General features: G+C 38.2%; 1 protein-coding gene across 1 annotated transcript in view; it reads left to right on the plus strand.

Annotated features, from left to right (window-relative positions):
• The window catches only part of LOC107043611 (protein sly1 homolog), a 184,944-nt gene extending 180,155 nt beyond the window's left edge, over positions 1-4,789 (plus strand). Inside the window, exons 6-7 of the mRNA XM_015265173.1 lie at positions 3,674-3,877; positions 4,016-4,789. Coding sequence (XP_015120659.1) covers positions 3,674-3,877; positions 4,016-4,126 — 315 coding nt within the window. The 3' untranslated portion in view covers positions 4,127-4,789. The remainder of the gene's footprint in view (positions 1-3,673; positions 3,878-4,015) is intronic.
• Positions 4,790-19,351: the final 14,562 nt, after the last annotated feature.

The following is a 19,351-nucleotide window of genomic DNA, read 5'->3' on the forward strand; positions in this document are numbered from 1 at the left end:
TTTCAATTGATAAAAATAGCTATATGAGGAATCATGATGTCATGTTGTGGCATTGTAGATTTAGACATGCCTCAACGAGTTACCTCAAGACACTACAAAAGAAATTCCCAGATAACAAAGAATTAAATGCAGTAAAATTTGATGATGAATTCATTAGAGATTGTGAGGTCTGCTTAACGTCTAAATTCAATAAATTATCATTCACGTCGGTGCGCAGGCGAGCAACAGCACCATTGCAAATAATTCACTCAGATGTGATGGGACCTATTACTCCAATTTCTCATCCTAAGGGATACAGATTTATTTCTGTGTTCATCGATGACTTCTCAAGATTCGCTATGGCTTATCCAATGAAGGCGAAAAGTGAAACAGGACATTGTCTTGAGATGTTCATTAGAAGCGCGCGTAATCTACTGGGTTATGACGCGAAAGTATGCTATCTTAGATCAGATCAGGGAACAGAGTATACAGGCGGGTATACAATTGAAGTTCTTAAGGGTCTAGGGGCGGAATTACAGTTAGCCTCCCCTGATACTCCAGAACACAACGGTGTCGCTGAGAGGTTTAATCAAACTATCCAGAAAAAGGTTAGGTGCTATATGTTTGACTCAAGACTGCCAAAGGGCATGTGGGATCTGGGCTTATCTGCTGCAGTTTATGCTTACAATAGGACTCCACATAAATCAAACAATATGATAACTCCTTTAGAAAGATTCGCGCCTAATCACAGCTTTGACATTAATCAAATCAAAAGATTCGGTAGCTTAAGTTACGTAAAAATTGCTAGAAACACTGGTCCAAAGTTTGGACCTCGAGGTGTAGGTATGGTCTTGGTTGGATATACTCCAACAGGGTATCAACTCTTAAAGCCAGAGCTAGGGAAGTATTATGAAAGCAGACATGTTAAATTCAATGAAAAATTAGTATATGGGGATAAATACAAGGGAAACGGTATCAAAGATTTCCCAGACTATGGAGAAATGGAGAATAAAGATGAATGGTTTGTTAAGTTCGAAAAGAATCGAGGAGAGACCGAGGATTCTTTAAAACCGGAGGGAGAGATAAAACGCAAAAGAGGTAGACCAAAGAAAGAAGTTTCAGAACAAAACACTATCAAGAAAGTGAAAACAGTTGACATAAAAGATAAAATAATAAATGATAATAGCTTTTCAGAGTTGGAAATTGATGAGAACATGAAAGGAAATGTTTTCTTCACTAGTGTTATCAGTAATGTAGGCGAGATAGATTTAGCACAAAAGGAAGATGAAGTGTATCATGCACTTTTAGCAAACATAAATGAAGATCCCTCAAATTATCGAGAAGCTATAAACAGTAAAAATAAAGATTCTTGGTTAAATGCTGTTGATGAAGAATTAAACTCGTTAGAAAGAAATCAAGTATGGAAAATTGTCAAAAGACCTCTAAGTATGATGAATGGAAAAAGATTAAATGTCATTGATTCAAAATGGGTTTTTAAGTGTAAAAATGAGGCAAATGGAAAAATAAGATTCAAAGCGAGACTAGTAATCAGAGGTTTCAAGGATAAGAACATTTATGAATTAAGGGAAACTTATGCTCCAGTAGCTCGTTTACCTCTAGTGAGAATAGTTATATCGATTATAAACAAATATAATCTAGAGGTGTGTCAGTTAGATGTTAAAACTGCTTTCCTCAATGGGGTAATAGATGAGGAAATGTATATGGAAATTCCAGAAGGAACTAATCATACTGACAGAGATAGGCAAGAAAATGTGTGCAAATTGGAAAAAGCACTTTATGGTCTTCGTATCAGTCCCAAACGGTGGAATGTAAAATTCACCGAAGTAGCTTTGAGTATGGGTTTGCAGAACTCGGATTTAGAACCTTGCTTATTCACTTGGCGAGATGAAGACAAGTTCTTGCTTTTGCTACTTTATGTAGATGATATGTTATTGGCGAGTAATGATAACGATAAATTGGCTGAAGTAAAGAGTAACTTATGTAGCGAATTTGAAATGACAGTCCTGGGAGAACCCAAGGAATTCTTAAGCATGACTATTAGGCGGGACAGAGAAAATCAGATTATCAAATTAAATCAGGAAAATTATATTCAAAAGATATTAAGTAGGTTTGGCTTTGATAAATCATATCCACAACGTACACCAATGAATACTTCTCAAGTAGTTAATAATGAGAGAAAATTGAGAGAAACAGAATATGATAATGGGACTTTGGAAAGGACAGAAACAAAAGCAAACATTCCTTATAGAGAGGCTGTAGGTAGTCTTTTGTATTTGGCTGGTGCTACGAGACCAGATATTGCATATGCGGTCAATGTGATAAGCAGACATCAGGTAAACCCTAAAGAAAGTGACTGGGAAATGGTAAAAAGAATTTTCCGGTATTTGAGAGGTACTACGGGCTTAGGTCTGAGATATTCGGGAGAGACCAATGACATTCAGGGTTATTCTGATGCGAGTTTTTCCGATTGTAAAGATTCTATCACAACTTGTGGATTTGTGATTAGACTGTTTGGTGATTCGATCATTTGGCGAACTCACAAACAAACTACAGTAGCACTCTCCACGTGTGAAGCTGAGTATGTCGCAATGAGCGAGGCGAGTCGAGAAATGATGTCGTTGCACAACTCTTTGAAACTGATACTGGTTGATCCCCCCGTTCCAATGATCTTAAGGTGTGATAATAAAGCTGCAATTGTTAGTGCAGAAACAAGTGGAGGAATGAAATTAAGACACATTGTAGAAAACAAGTTACATTATATAAAGGAATTTGTTAAAAGGAATCATATAAAAATCATTTGGATTGGCTCAAGGGATCAGCTAGCTGATGTTTTCACCAAACCATTGACGTTTGAAACACACAAGCGTTTGATGGATCTAATAATGAACGTAAATATCTAAATTATTTCTTTCTGTTTATCTAGGAAGTAACTGATTAGGCGAGATGGAAACTGAGGAGTTAAACCAACTGAAATTACCTGACAAGAATACTGAGACGAGATAAAGTTACCAAAAATAAGAATAAGAAATTTTGTGATTAACAAGAATAGAATACTAGGAGAGAAAAGAATACTAGGAGAGAAGAAGACTGGAGAGGAAAAGAGGATACTGCCTATGGCGGGAGGGAGTGTTGGAATATAGCGCCCTACGCCAGTCTCCCTCTTTACCGACAGTGTGGCAGACTGCGTCGCCACGGCGGCGTTGCGCCTCTCAAAGATATACTCGTACTATGCACCACTTGTGCCTCGACCGTTGTCGCATTACGTTGCTGAATAAAGCTTAATTACTTTTACCATAATAAAACTGTGTTTAATCGTTATTTCAATCCTAAATAACCCTTCAACTTCAAATTCGTTTTTTTGGCAGAAGATGAAACGCTAGATCAAAAAAATTTTTTTTTAACAATTCCGGATTTTTTATTTAAAAATCCTATGTTTCAATTTCTCAGCGAACATTACACATGTATAATGTCGTCAAAATGAAATCGTACAGTAAAATTGAATTGCCGATCCCCCTTCCTAATTTAGTTTGAGGATTAGAAAATTAGGACAAATTTGCTTTCATGTCCCTGATATGTGAAATTCTGAAGCCAAATAATCAATCGATAATTGGTGCAATTGGCCACGTATGAAATATCTGTATAAGTATATATATATAGTTTTTTTTTTTTGCAGAATCTACCAGTTACAAAAATCGTTGACGAGTTAGTTGAGTCAAGACAAAGTTCACATACCGAAGATTATTACTACCTTGATCCAAAGCAGCTGAAGCAAGTGGAGCAAATGCCCAAAAATCGGACGACATTCCAGGACGTAATAGTATTTGTCATTGGTGGTGGAAATTACATTGAGTACCAAAATCTTGTCGATTATGTCAGGGTAATTACTTAATAACAATACTATTTTATTCTGTATAGATTCATTCAAAATAGAGCGATAAAATCGAACAGTATTAGAACTTTCATGGAATTATTATTCTCACTTTTTCAATAACTATTTGCATATTTCTATGTGCAGCAAAAAACTGGAGGTGGTACCAATAAACGGGTTATTTACGGTTCAACGACCCTGGTGAATGCCAGACAATTCCTCAAGCAGCTCTCGTACCTCGGTCAGGAAGCACATTGATCAGGGTCTTTCAGAAAACATTAAGGAAATGTTCTGGTAGTCGACGAAGAGGCAAAATGGACACTTTAACATTCATTTTACTAATAATCCTTATTCAAACGCTGATGAAATGAAATAATTTTTGTTTTCTTTGGAGAGTACACTTCTTTCTCTTTGTCATGAACCCAAACTTCTTAACTAATCAATTTATCCCTTAATTATGAGTATTAAAAAAATACTAGTGTCCATTTAACCTTCCTTTCTCTATATTAGTAGGGAAGTTATACGATATCAACTCAACCATAAATCCACTGAGTTGACGATGACTACTGCTGAATCTAAGGAAGAGAATGAATTGTTAGTAAAATCGTTACTGTAAAGTAAAATGAAATCTGCAGTCTTCACTTGATACAATACGTGAATCCAGTTTCGAAATTTTCCGCATTTTTTTTTTCTATTCTCTGAATTATTTATGTTTTACAATGCTATTTTTCTATTAGATGGGGAAATGAGAAATAATTGCCCACTTCAATGATTTGAAAATAACTGAAAGCTATATTAAAAACATGATTGTCGATCGTAAATTTCCTGAAATTTCCGAACATGATTTTGATTTTTCTGCTACATGTCATTTTTATATGTGACATTTAAAAATCGAAAATAAAATGTTAATTTTACTCTGTTCTCATTTTTTCTTATTTAACCTATTATTGTTACCGAAAAATTGAAATATTTGTAACCAACAGTGGTGGCTGTGTGATTAGAGGGTGGGATTGGCCTGCGGAAGACACGGGTTCGATTCCAAGTTGGATGCCTTGGGGAATGAGCCCGTTTTTGGAACCACTAGAGAATTCTTTATCGGCTACACGTGGTCACGATGACCAGTGCTCATTCAATCTACGCTCCACGTCGATTTTATTAATTGTTTGAACAATTCCTCGGGGAATGACCAGGTTTCAGGGACCGCAGAATAATACTTTATAGAGTCCATGTCGCCACGATGATCACTGGTCGACGAATCCACGCATCCTAGGCGTTTTCTTCAATTTTTTGAATAATTCCCAGGAGAATGAGCAGATTTTTGCGACCATCGAACAATCTTTTATCGATTCATGTGGCCACGATGACCACTGATCATTTAATTCACGCACCGAGTCGATTTTATTATTTTTTGGAACAAGTCATCAGTGAATGAGTGGGTTTTTGCGACCACTGAATAAAATTTCATTGAATCCACGTAGTCACGGTGACCCCACTGGTCATTGAATCTACACTCGAAGTCGATTTAATTAATTATTTGAGTAATTCCTCACTGAATGATCGGATTTTTGGGCACGCAGTATAATATTTCATTGATTCTATAAGACCACGATGACCACTGGTCATTTCATACACGCACCAAGTCGGTTTTATCAATTTCTTGAGAAATTCCGCGGAGAATGAGTGTTTTTGCGACCGCCGAATAATACTTGAGTGTAGATTCAATGACCAGTGGGGTCACCGTGACTACGTGGATTCAATGAAGTTTTATTCAGTGGTCGCAAAAACCCACTCATTCACTGAGGACTTGTTCCAAAAAATAATAAAACCGAGTCAGTGCGTGAATTAAATGTCCAGTGGTCATCGTGGCCACATGGATTCAATAAAGTTTTATTCAGCAGCCTCAAAAACCCACTCATTACCCGAGGAATTGTTGAAAAAATAATAAAACCGACTCGGTGCATGAATTAAATGGTCATCGTGACCGCGTAGATTCGATAAAGTATTCTTCGGCGGCCTCAAAAATCCACTCATTCCCCGAGGAATTGTTCAAAATATGAAACCGATTCGGTGCGTGAATTTAATGACTAGTGGTCATCGTAACCATGTCTATTCAATAAGGGATTGTTCGGTGGTCGCGAAATATTTGCTCATTCCCCGTGGAATTGTTCAGAAAAATAATAAAACCGACTGGGCGCGTGAATTTAATGACCAGTGGTCATCATGACCACATGGATTCGATAAAGCATTATTCGTGGGTCCTATAAACACGCCCATTCCCCGAGGAATTGTTCAAACAATCAATAAAATCGACGTGGAGCGTAGATTGAATGAGCAGTGGTCATCGTGACCACGTGTATTTGATGAAGAATTCTCTCGCGGTTTTGGAACCGCGAGAGAATTATTAAAAAACTAGCGCCGCCCATTTATTATGCCGCTAGCGATGCCCATTTATTATGCCTTTGCTTTTTTGGTTTCTTTCGAAAATTAATGATTCATCGTCGTTTTAGTCTATTGAGTGTTAAAGTTAATGAAAACAATGCGTCTCGGTTCGTTGCATGTTCAATTTCAATATTTCTGTAAGTGATCTACTAATTCTGAGTTTCCGTCCTCACTCAGTGAAGTTTTAATTACTATTGTAATCAAAATTATATTCAGAGTCCAAAACAACAATTATCAAATTTCTTACAGTCCATAATTTTTTTGTCTTCGAGTCCTTCCTTATTTCCGTTTACAACTTGATAAAAGTATATAATTATTTTTCTAGAAAAATTATGGGGTCAATTCTGATGTTCTTTCGCTAATTCGAAGTGTTTTCTCTGCATTCATGATCTTTTTCACAATTCTATTCGACGATGTCATGAACTTGAAACTTTGATGAATCATCTGAAATTTTCCAAATTTTGTATAAACTTTCGAAATTTATATAAATTTTTTTCAAGAAACTTGAAAATTTTGTGGAATTGTGGAGAAAATCCGAGGAATTTCCAAATTATTTCCTCCCTTCTCATTTCAATTAATCAGAGTGCAGTATTCGGGCTCACATGACTTCAAATCAGTTTTATTTGCAAAATACCGCCCTTTCCTGTCAATTGTTTTCCCATTATTTATTCAACAATCCTCGAATATTTGAGAGATATTGGAAATGCTTTGTAATTTTGAAAAACTCCATGGATTGTCTCTAAGTTCTTCAGAAAAACTCATAATTGTCTTGAATTTTTGGAATACTCGCGAATGATCTTATATTTGGAAAAAAAATTGACACTTCTCTGATTCTTTTGGAAACCTGCAACCTTCCTCGAAGTTTCTATAATTAATTCACCCCCCTAGAGATGGATTTTGTAACGAAGCTGAAACACGTATTCATTCATTTCCAACAATCTCTTGATGAGTGCTCACATAAAAGATAAAATCTGCTCTAAAATTTTCATATCATTAGTTTCAATAGTTTCGACTTTAGATTATTATCTTAGTCAAGTTGAAGGGCTCTCTTTCCATATTTATAACATAATTTCGGCTGCAATGTTCATTATGCCTTTTTTCCCGTCGCACTCAGAATTTCTTTCCTCCATTCATTGTTCATAATCATTCTCATTGCAAAAAGCAGTGCGACTGATGAAAATGATGTGCCTCAATTTATTAACTATGAAATATTGATATTGCAATGAATAACCTCCGCATATGCTAATTCCTCTGCTCACTGAATTTAATTTCAATCATAATTATAATCCAATTTCTACTCGAACATAATTCGAAGAGTAAATTGCCGAAATTCAATGTTTGGTGAAACTATGGTGTTCGATGCCGGATCTGATTTTTCCGGAATTTACGAGCGATGGGCGAGATTTACCGTCAGTGTGGGGGTTATGGAACATGTGGGGGTACTGGAACACTTTGAAGCATTTATTAAGAAAATAAAGTCCCAACCGTGTTAAAACTATAGGGAATTCCGTCTCGATGGTAGGATGGTCTCTTATCTTTCCCTAAGATTAGGTTTGGTCGAGGTGAGTCAATGAAAACCATTTTAAATAAATCCGTTAAAAGTGGCGAGCGAGTGACTCCCTCTCGTATGTGTGAATTGAGTTGGGTTTCACTCGCGTGGCAAGTGCATCGCCGTGTTCAATGAGACTTTTCTCCCAAAATGTAAGTATTTGGTGAATTAAAAAGTGTTTGTAGTGACATTAGAGGAATTATTCTTGATGATTCAATAGAAAAAAATTAGAAAAATGATTAATTCAATTGAAGAGAATGAGGTTCCGTTATTGAGACACCACAACACGGTCTTGAGGCAGTTAGCGAACCCCCCGCCTGTCAAAAAACTAACCTCTCATAAATTCTCTTCGAACGTCTCTTGAAATATTTGTTCTTCTCATTACATTCCTTTGTTGGAATAAAGTATTTATATCAACTTCCAAGCCTAGAGAAATCTATAACCTCATATGAATCTCCCTCTCCCTGTTCCACAACTGGTACCTTTGAGGGTTCCATAAGGGGGACATTTTGTTTTCAGGGGTTCCATAAGTGAAGCATTTGCCGGGCGTCACCTTTTCTTGAATATTAATTAATCTATTGACCCCATAAATATGAAAAAATGTTTCAATTGAAGGAGAGATATTGTTTTAGCTGTTGCAAAAGTTAAAATCCTAAAATTATAGATAAAATCATGTATCACAGCGTTCACCGTGGATTCTACTCCATAACCCCCACACTGACGGTAAATGGATTTTAACGGGAGCGGGAGAAGGTCCACATATCACCACCCGTGCACGTTGGTCAAGTCAGTCAATTTAATTTGAATAAAATGTCAATATTTACACTGTGGTAATTTAATTAATTGAGATGTTCAAAACAAATAGCGCGGGTCACAATATTTAGTTAATTGCAGTTCACAGAATTTAAATAACGCAGAGCAATTAGTTCGTGGAACTTCAACAAAATAACGTATTCCCGGAAAAGCAATGTATACTGTACGATGGCCGATATGCAAATGAGGTTTATTAATAGGCCACGAGGTGGCAGGTCGCAGAAATCAAAAGTGTGAACGCGCCCCAAATAGCAAATGGGGGCGTTCACTGGACACCTGTCCATCATGTGGCGCCTCAGGTGCCAGAGGTGAGAGGCCACTGGTCATTTGAGGCGATTGCGCAGATCAGTTGTGCGAAGCCATGCAAGCATGCGATCAGAGCGAGCGTGCGTGAGTACGTCTTTGTGTGTGTGTGGAAAAAATAAGTCGGTGGAAAACCGAACATCTGGTAAAAGTGCATGCCAACACCGTGATACAATTTTTCAATCAGTTCACTCGGTAAATTCAATTAATCTATTGTTCATATCATCAACATAATTCCGTATTTAGAATATTATCACCTCTTGTTTTCAGCACCAAATTGAAATTTAAAACGTAAAACGACAATTTGACTTCTGCTCGTTTCTTTTTTGTGAATCTGAAATTCATGTTAATGTTTCAGATATTATGAAAATATCATCATTCCTGTTCTCTACTCTTATGGAATATTGAGTCACAGCTGTTCATTCATAACTGAATTTTTGTATTCCTATATTATTATTATTCTTTGTTCAACGTGAAAAAATCTATCATTTTCACTATAGTGCTTTCAGATTCTTCTGCACTTCATCTAAAAAATGTCATATATAAACTCATAATTCTAGTTATTGTTTCCAATCAACTTTGTTTGGAGAAAACCTTAGATGCAACATTAAGAAAGTTGAATCATTCTATTCCCCCCGACCTAAATGATTAGAACAATTATAATTGGTTTATCAATCGAAAATACAGAGTAAGTAATTAGGTGCATATAATTCACGTTTTAAGTGAAAATTCAAGCAACTTTTTATTTTCACATTGCGACGAAGGGATTCGTATTTTCCTCGATTGGACGTGTATGGAGAAAATATATAATTTAATCCGAATAATATGTATATGCCCTGAGACTCCGGAAGTTAACTTAGAACTAAGAATGATGTGTATGTGTGTGAGAGAACAGTATGAATGAGTAGTTTTGGCTCATCCTATATCACTGAGGGACTACTAAGCTTCGCAGAGGATCATCACAAGGCCTGGGGAACGAGTTACAACGACCCGAGGCCTCATAAAACACCATAAAAGCATCACACCTTCACATTTCCACGTCCAAGTTGTCCACACCTGTCAAAACCTTATCAGCGGGGTGATTTGGATACCGCGCTGGCCTCAATTACATAAATAGGGGGCAGCGCATTACGGGGCCCACCCAACCTAATCTAGTACCCGCACAATTCCCGAAACTCATCCACGAAGCGATTCTCACCTCCGGAAAGGCATAATAGACCACCTGACACTAGTGGTGTATACCTGAGAGGACTAGAAGGCGCCATTGCACAGCACGTGGCCGGCGAAATATGCAAATGGCTAATCATTGCCTAATCATTTGAATTCAGGGCCAATGTCAAGGCCCAAGAGAAACGGAGCGCGATGGCATGTGATCGAGAGGGCTGTAACGAGATTTTCTCGTTACGGGTTGAAATCCCCTTAAAAAGATACGTGAACTCTAAAATTGAGACATAAGGCGACATCTAGAGGCGGCTGAAGAAAGCCGCGACTAGATGAACTGAGCGACAAACCGATGAAAGACCTAAGGCATAGCGGTTATGGGTGAAACCGCGACCCCTGGAGGTCTGGAGGACGTTACTAGACTATCGCTATTTTGGAATTCGCCCAGCATGTGCTAGGGGAAAAGGGGCCGACGTACAGGCTGTCCAACTGGGCGATTCCATAGGCTATGTCAGAGTAGACTAGGGACCAACGGCCAGGTGAGAGGACTGGTGCCCCCGGGATCCCGTCGGGTTGATTGGTGGGGATAGGGTAACGGAATGACCTATCGTCGCTGAGATATCCAGACTAGGGGGAGAAGGCCCTAGTAAGATTCTGAGTTAGTCGAACGCGGACGCTCGAGCGGGGAAGTCGAAAGGATTTCTCCGAGATATACTGTGGTGTTGGCTTGAAAGATGGCCACGGGAATGGTGGGCGAATAGCTCAGCGCAGCCAGGTGCATAACTGATGGTAGCGAGCGTAGGGGGATGCTCCTGCATCCCCCACAAACGGGAAAAGAGTTATTTCGGAACTCTTAGTGACGACTTTGTTGTTTCCGGCGTTATCCGGCTCGGCGAAACAAATGTCGTGCACATGGGCCCGTGGGTCTGGAGTAGAGATCGTCCTCCTGTCGACCCGACCATGTGCCGACATTCGAGTACCCGGAGACGGTGACGTGCGATGACCGAAGCGGTAACTGGTGGCCGAGAGTGTGGGTGGTCGTGAAGTGGGTAACAGGGTTCCACTTTGGTCGGATCAGCCTCTCGGCGTCCCAGGCTCTGAGGAGCCCCGGCTGATTCGCATTTAATTCTGAAAAACCCTTCCGAGTCGAAATACTCGAGAGGCGAAAGCCTACTGAGAGAGTGAAAAAACCCTCCAGGACGAAAGTAAATTCACTTTACATGGATGATTAGGCCGTGAGGCTTAATTTCCAGCCTGAAATAGTGGCTGGTGACGTTTGGCATAAGATACTCCTGGTGGACCTCGCCCACTCTACCGTGTCACACTGATGCTAGCTGGGCAACCCTTTGCCCGGCCACAGAAGTCCTCTGACTGGACGAGTTTGCCTCAGAGGCCGGTTTTCGTCGAACCTCCCGTGAAGGTTCGGCTGGCGCCCGACTATTGAGCGATAGAGACGGCTAAAAAGTAGTTTGGATTTTTCTTGGGTGAACAACCCGGGAAAATATCCTTACAGAACAATAACCATTTCCGCCTTCCTCATCACTTCCATCTCTACCGTCAGACGTTGTACATCGTTCAATTTCTAAAACTTGTGTGGGTCGAATTATTCGTCAGGAATTGAACGTGTGGAACTCTACGTGGGATTTGGGAGGAAAAAGGCTATCTGGGCGAATCTGCGGCGATACTCTGGTGAATTAAAGACTTCTCGGCGAATATACCAGGCGAAATATCCACGCGATATTCAACGGGCGAGCACGTGGCGAACCACTCCGGACGACGACATCGTGAGACAGTAGGAATATTTCGCGTGAGTGTGCACATGTCAATAAGTGATTTCTGGTGCGACCTTAATATTCGTGAGAAAAGGGGGCAAGTTAGGCTCTTTCGGGGCTCTTGTCGGCTTCCCCAACAGAAGAAATACTCTTGCCAATGGAGAGTATCGACTCCATCTTGGTAACCGCGTGGCGAAGTCGAGTCGGTGCAATTGCGGAGCGATTTATTCAATTATTTCAGGTGTTCCAAGCGATGCGTCGGAAAATCATATTAGGAAAAAAGCGATCGGCAGTCCTTAGGGATTTTTGTGAAATATTTATAATTTGGATGTATTACTTTATTTTCTTCTCTTATTTCATCATTATTCTCCGGGGGGCGCGAGTGAGAGAGAAATATATCTCCGCTAGTGTCGCGGGTAAGAGGCCTTGTGGAAGCCCACGGGGTGTCTCCGGACTTGCGTTGTGTACATTTGCTGTCTGTAAATGAATAAAATAACCGAGCCTCTCCATAGTTCTCCGGAAAGCAAATTATTCATTAATTTTCAGTAATAATCATTTTTGGATTGTGTTGAGTCTGGCGGATCGGAATTCTCCGGAAAGTGTTATTTTGGTTTTTCTTATTTTGCATTCCCTTTTCTCTCAGAGAGTTGATATTGAACAAAAGTATTATTTCGTTTTCATTACTGTTACTTTCGTTGTTAGTTTGGGTGACGACCCACTTCTTTTGGATTTATATTAATTTTCTTCACTCGTCTCATATCAGTTTTTAGAATATAGCATTCTCTGGTTATTCGAATCGCTTCCTCTATTTATTTTCGCTAAACTATTTCCTCTCCCCAAAAATGAAGTAATTGAGTTGAATATAGTACGAGCACACCTGACAACACATAGGTAAGGGTGTGTATTGCACTGCGTGCGTCCGGAAGGCGAAGATTTCTCAGGAAAGTATTTTTCTATTATTGACTTTCTTTTGGGGTTTCATTCTCCAGACCGGAAATATGCAATTGAATAATTTCAATGAATGCGGAGAGACAATTTTAGGGCTTGGACAGATAATTAGGAGGTTCCGTAATTTTGGGAGAAGTAATCATTTTACAGAAGTACCTCATTGTGCCTTTGAGTCATCAGAAACTCCGATCAAGTTCATTAATCATCTATAATTTAATCTTGTTAGCTCTTAACTTCTATCACCAAAAAATAATTTCCCATTTCACTAATTATAAACAAATGCATGTATTATAGAAAATATGCACTGATGTATTTAATGTATACACGGTGTTCGTTTCTTATTCGAGATTCGAAATCCGATTTGTAATCCTTCCACGCTTTCGTAAATAGCACTGTCGCGGCTGAATTGGTCATTCTCATGAAAGTTCTCATGAGAATGCGTCTTTCATCCGCCGCGATGACTCTGAAGATAACATCATGTGGCAATTTATTTGAACGACACTCTATTTCTGTTTCATACGTTCATGATCCAACACGTCCGTTCAACTTCTACTTTCGGTGAATCGATTCGACATTCTTCAATTCGAGTTTTCATTCAGCAGCCATTATGCTCTTCTTTATATTGGGGATGCTATAAATCACTGCGATGTCTGGTGGGTATTGTCTGCACTAAGAAAAATGGCTGTCCAATGGTTTATCGTTGGTACTTCAATCAATTACTTTACATATCCTCAAGTTTCTCTAAAAAATGATAACATCGGGACTTCGAGTACAACAATCAAAAACAATACAGAAACGAATGAGTCGAAGAGGAACTACTACTGTCAGCTATAATGTGAGGGTTTGAACCAGTTTAAACGGGTAAACCATCGGTCGTCCATGTTATCACGGCGATCACCACACGACCATCGATAAATAGCGGTCCCAATATAAGGATGGATGCTTATATCGATATTTACACAATCGATACCCAATTATCCGTTTCATTGCATCCATTCTCACACTTAACCGAACGGCGAATGCGCGTTCGACTTTCATAGAATCGATTCGCATTCGAGTTCTCATTCGAGTGCCCATTCGAGTTCTCATTCGAGATTCCCGATGCCTCTCTTATTATATAGGATAGGATTTCCAGGAATGCCTTGGAGGTATTACAGATATCCAGTGGTTATCAGGACCCCGTGCATTTTAAAATACATGCCCCAGAGTTTCCCCGAGCGTATTTTTTCCTCGAGGAATTGCTCACAATATGTTGAGGAATGGTTTGGTGCGTGAGGTAAATATCCCGTTATCATCGGCACCACGTGGATTCCGACAGGGGTGCACCCCCGACTCCAGGAACATGCTTTTTCCCTGAGGAAGATTATAATTTGAGTTCTGGGATAGCAGAGGGCACCCGGAACATTCTCAAGCATGCCCGCTACTGATAAATAATGACTTTAATCTTTCATTCTGCCGAAAATTATTGTCCTATCCTGATTTCAGTACCCCGCCGCCAAATGGCGCCACCTTCGCCTTCTCAATTGACATTTTCCCTAGCGTCGACAATTGAAAATTGAATACTTTTCGGTTATGATTTACCGGGAGATTCATTTCAAATATTTTATGAAAATTCTTAAAATTTCCGTTTTTGCATTAACCGCACGTCATTATGATTTTAGTAGAAGGTTACCTTTCGGATCCTCGGAATTGCTGCCACATGTGCACTCTTCTACCATTTTCAGGGATGAGTGGCCTGTCGTTGAGTAAGTCTCGGGATTCGGTGTGGCGACCAGCAGACTATGGAAATGTTTTTTTCGGAAATAAAACATTTTCTGCTAGGCAAATAGAAGAATCAATAAGTTATGAATTTTATAAATACTAGTTATAAATTTTTAGAAAAATCAATCGCTTGAAAAAAAATTATGTATATATATATATATAATTTGAGAGTGAATTCTTGTGGTTTCCGGTAGCTTAGTCGGTAAGAGTGCCCGGCGCGTATCTGGGAGACCCGGGTTCGATTCCCGGCTAAGTGAAGCGGAAATTTTTTTCTCTCTAAATTCTAATTCTCTTAGAATTATATATATATGGGGCATTCCATGTCAATTCGACCGGTTTAAACTCTGACCAACTCAGATTCGTTTCATTTTTTTTTCATGATTCTACTAAATGAAAAATCCTCCCTGATTTTCTTTCAGATTTTTTAATCAATTTTTTTATTTTGTATCAATTTTTGAAGTAGATTAACGAAAGCCCCATTTGAAAAATCTGAAAAAATTCACAAAAATTTTATGCTACCAAAAAGTTGTTTCAAGCAATTTTTTAGAGTGGAAATAGAAATAGTACGCCCTACGCTGACCCTATTTCTGTATGCGCTAGGAAAAAAATTACATTTTATCTATGGAATTTACGTTAACGGAAGTATTGAATCTAAATCCGATGTCGATTTTTACAAGTTCTGGTCAGGTCTATTTATTTATAACATTTTTATTGTTTAATCGATCATATCATAGAAACGGTTGCAGATAGAGAAAAAAATTTGCAACAAAAGATGTTTGTTATATACAAATACACATTTTTTATCGTATAACTTTTTGTCCTAACTGCGATTGATAAAGAGTTATCATGGATGGAAGGGAAGTGGGCAGTACGTTAAGACTTGCGCGGATGTTGGGGTGCTCCGATGCGTTTATTGGCAAAGTCGATCGAGATAGAGGAGAATTGAATTCCGCAGGATAAAATTCATATATTTTTCCATATATATAAATTTTTTGTCATTGAGCATAGTGAATACCACAAATCTATTTCCATAGACTTATCAATCTTAGTTTCTTGAAGGACAGATTTGAACTTCAGCTCTTAATCTTTAAAATCGCAGAAGATGGAGAAAAAATTCCATGGAGATTCGCCGAAATCTACATTTTAGGGCTTACTTCGACTTGATTATTGACTTGTCTCGGTATTCATCAACTATTCAATTCCTTCCTGGGCGATTGCACGTGAAACCAGGAGTCGAAAAAAATCGATAACACCGATTTTCCTCAGTGGGAATCAAAGGCGATAGGAATTTTTTTTACAAACGAAAAAAACGCAAAATTTTAAAAACAGCATAACTTGTTCAACAAATTTTATCTTGGACAGAAATTTCAACTGAAGCCTTATTTCATGATTTAGAATTGAGAAAAAAATCATGAAGAAAATCGGAATTCAATTTATAGAAATAACTAGTATTTGCAAGGAAAATTATAATCTGACAATAATGAGTATTTTTTTGAATCAATGCAGCTATTACACGATTAATTTCCATATTCACTCTAAAATATGCCGTAAAATACTTTGTTGATAATATCAAATTTTTGGAATTTTTTTCAAATTTCCCAGTAGGGGCCTTCGTCACTCAACTTAGAAAATTCATAAAAAATTGACGGATCAAATGGTAAATCATCAATTATATGTCAAATTTAATGGTGAACATGTTTCGTTTGAACCACTCTCCACTATCTCGATCAAGTTTGCCAATAAACGCATCGGAGCGCCCCAACATCCGTGCAAGTGTTAACGTGCTGCCCACTTTCCTCCCATCCATGATAACTTTTTATCTATCGCAGTTAAGAGAAAAAGATATATAATAAAAAATGTGTATTTTTACATAACAAAAATCTTCTGTTCGAATTTTTTTCTCTCTCTGCAAACGTTTCCATGATATCATCGATTAAACAATTAAAATGTTATAAATAAATAGACCTGATCACAACTTGTAAAAATCGACATCGGATTCGGATTCACCACTTCCGTTAACGTAAATGTCATAGACAAAATGTAATTTTTGTCCTGGCGCATACAGGAATAGGATTAGCGTAGGGCGTCCTATTTCTATTTCCGCTCTAAAAAATAGCTTGAAACAACTTTTTGGTAGCATAAAATTATTGTGAATTTTTTCAGATTTTCAAAATGGGGCTTTCGTTAATCCAATTCAAAAATTGATAAAAAATTGAAGAATTCATGAAAAAAATCTGAAAAAAAATCAGGGTGGATTTTTCATCGAGTAGAATCATGAAAAAAAAATGAAACGAATCTGAGATGGTCAGGGTTTAAACCGGTCGAATTGACATGGAATGCCCCATATATATATATATATATATATATATATATATATATATATATATATATATATATATATATATGTGTGAATTGACGGGAATTGAGTTTTTTTTTCGTGGCGATTTTTCCTACGATTGAGGGCCTTGAAAAACTATATCTCAAATTTTTTTTAATTTTTTTGACAGCCCAGTTTGGACATTTTTTTTTTCAACTTGTTCGCTTTTTTTACAATAACTCGAGTTCTACTAATCCGATTTCGATTTATTAGGGATCAAAATTTTCCATTTTTCACCATCTATAAGAATGTTTTTTGTCCAAATTTTTTCCAATCTCTAGATGCTCGAAATAACGAATTTTCAAAAAAAAAAACAAGTTGAAAAACTTGAATTTGGCTAATTACGTCACGGTTGATTATTTTAATTTTTTTTTCAGTAATTCCTATAATCAAAACAAAAATTTTGGATCGTCATACATCTTGGGTTTCGTTTTAGATCTCTTTAATTTTCAATTTTTTTATTCTCAAAATTCCGCGAATTCGGTCAAAAAACCCCAAAATGTAATTGGCTGGCTTTGATTATAAACAGTATGAAGTAAATTTAAACATATACCTATATATTACATATTTTTTCGATACATAATTATAGTCATTTTAAGGAGGTCTTCGCTGTTTCCTGAGTCAAAAAATCGATTTTTTTTACATTTCATCATTCTATTACTATTCTAAAATAATGTAGAGAAAGAATTTCTTAGAAATTCCGAATATTGACAGACTTACAGGGCTTCAAAGCCGAGCGCGTGGAAATAGACAGGTGCACTATGGTTGCAGCATAACAATAGTCTTTCAGCGGTCCCCCTCTGTTGGGGACGCGCGAGATTGGATAATAGGGGAGGGGAGCTCCTTTGGAAAACTATTGATATTCGATAGTCTTCAGACCTATGTCCCTACAATTTATTTGTAATGAATATTCCGAATAAACTTCAGTCTATTGCAAACCCTCGAACGGAGTAGTTGATTCTTGTAGCACGACTCTCGAAATAGAAATGGACAGAAAAGATCCCGGATAAGTCCTAATAATCCTTCGCGGGCAAAAAAAACGTAAATTTCGTGGCAATAAGTATACCAAAATAGATAATACATCATCCCCAAGTAAGAGAGCCGCAGAAAAATTCGATATTACCGACAATAGCCATTATTGTCTCATCAACTTTATAACAGTTTTTTTTGCTATTAGTAGTGCAGTGATTTGTAAAAATTGTAAGAGTGACATAAACTTTTCGAAAGGTTTGTGATGACCTGGTCGTCAGCTGATTATTAAAATAATTTCTTTAATAAATCATTTAAATATTTTGGAGTCTTGAGTCTGTCGGGGGCTTCCCCCTTGAGGTAAAATCAAGGAGGGACCATGGAGATCGATTACGGTTGAAGTCTATGGGGAATTTCACCGGGTGTTTTCTTGCTCTGAGGATCCTCATTGTCATCACCCTGGAGAAATAACTCTTCAGGGTTAGGAGGATGGCAATGAGAATACATGCAGGAGGATCTGAGTCGGAGGTCGAGGTGGTATTCCTCGAGGAGGATACCCCTGAATATCAGGATGGAGATCGCAGTCCCGAACGCCAGAAGTCGGAACCGAGGGCAGTGCTCTGGTCACGCAGTTCCGGGAAATTCGTAGAGTCGCTGTCACCGTCAAGATCGTCTGAAGGCGCTGAGTTTGCACGTCGCTTCGGAAAGCCGAGAGTCGCCGGAGAAAACCGAAGACCAAGAACGTGCCGGTCTGAGCACGTTGTCTCGCGAGACTCACCCGGCAGACGCTAAGCGGGACAGACCATCAGATCCAGAGTACCAGTCACAGTCACAGAATTTACAGTCTCAGTTATAAAATTTGTTTGTTTACATTCAACAGTCACCGTCAGCGTCAATGTCATAGTCATTGTCAAGAAATTTATTTAGTTCAGATAAAATAAACAGTCACAGTCCAATAATTGTCAGTAGAGTCAGTTGGTCAGCGGTTCACGTCAGAAGAAAGGTCAGAGCTGAATAATTTTATGTAATACGTCGAGTCAATTTCTATTATTCTTGAAAATCAATTGAAGTTACTGTTGTGTTTTGGGTTCACGAGCTATTGGCTGGCATTATTGATCCCTGAATCGAGCAAAGAAATATCATTATAATTTAGTTTGTCATTTTTAATATTTTCTATATATTAGTTGAATAGAATAGAATAGAATAGAATAGAAAAAGTGCGGCTGGTCACTTAAAGCGCCCAGAGTCACCTAAATCATACGATCTTTTGTAACTTCCGCCTTAGTTTCGGTCAGTCACACAGCCCCAGCCCTGTGTTTCTCACTAGGCTAATAAGGCTGGTGACAGCCGCTTGTTGTAAGTCCTCTGGTTTCAGGAAAGCCTGGCCCCAG

The sequence above is a fragment of the Diachasma alloeum genome, unplaced genomic scaffold (assembly GCF_001412515.2).
Source record: "Diachasma alloeum isolate Michigan unplaced genomic scaffold, Dall2.0 Dall_scaffold_00606, whole genome shotgun sequence".
Lineage (NCBI taxonomy): Eukaryota > Metazoa > Arthropoda > Insecta > Hymenoptera > Braconidae > Diachasma > Diachasma alloeum.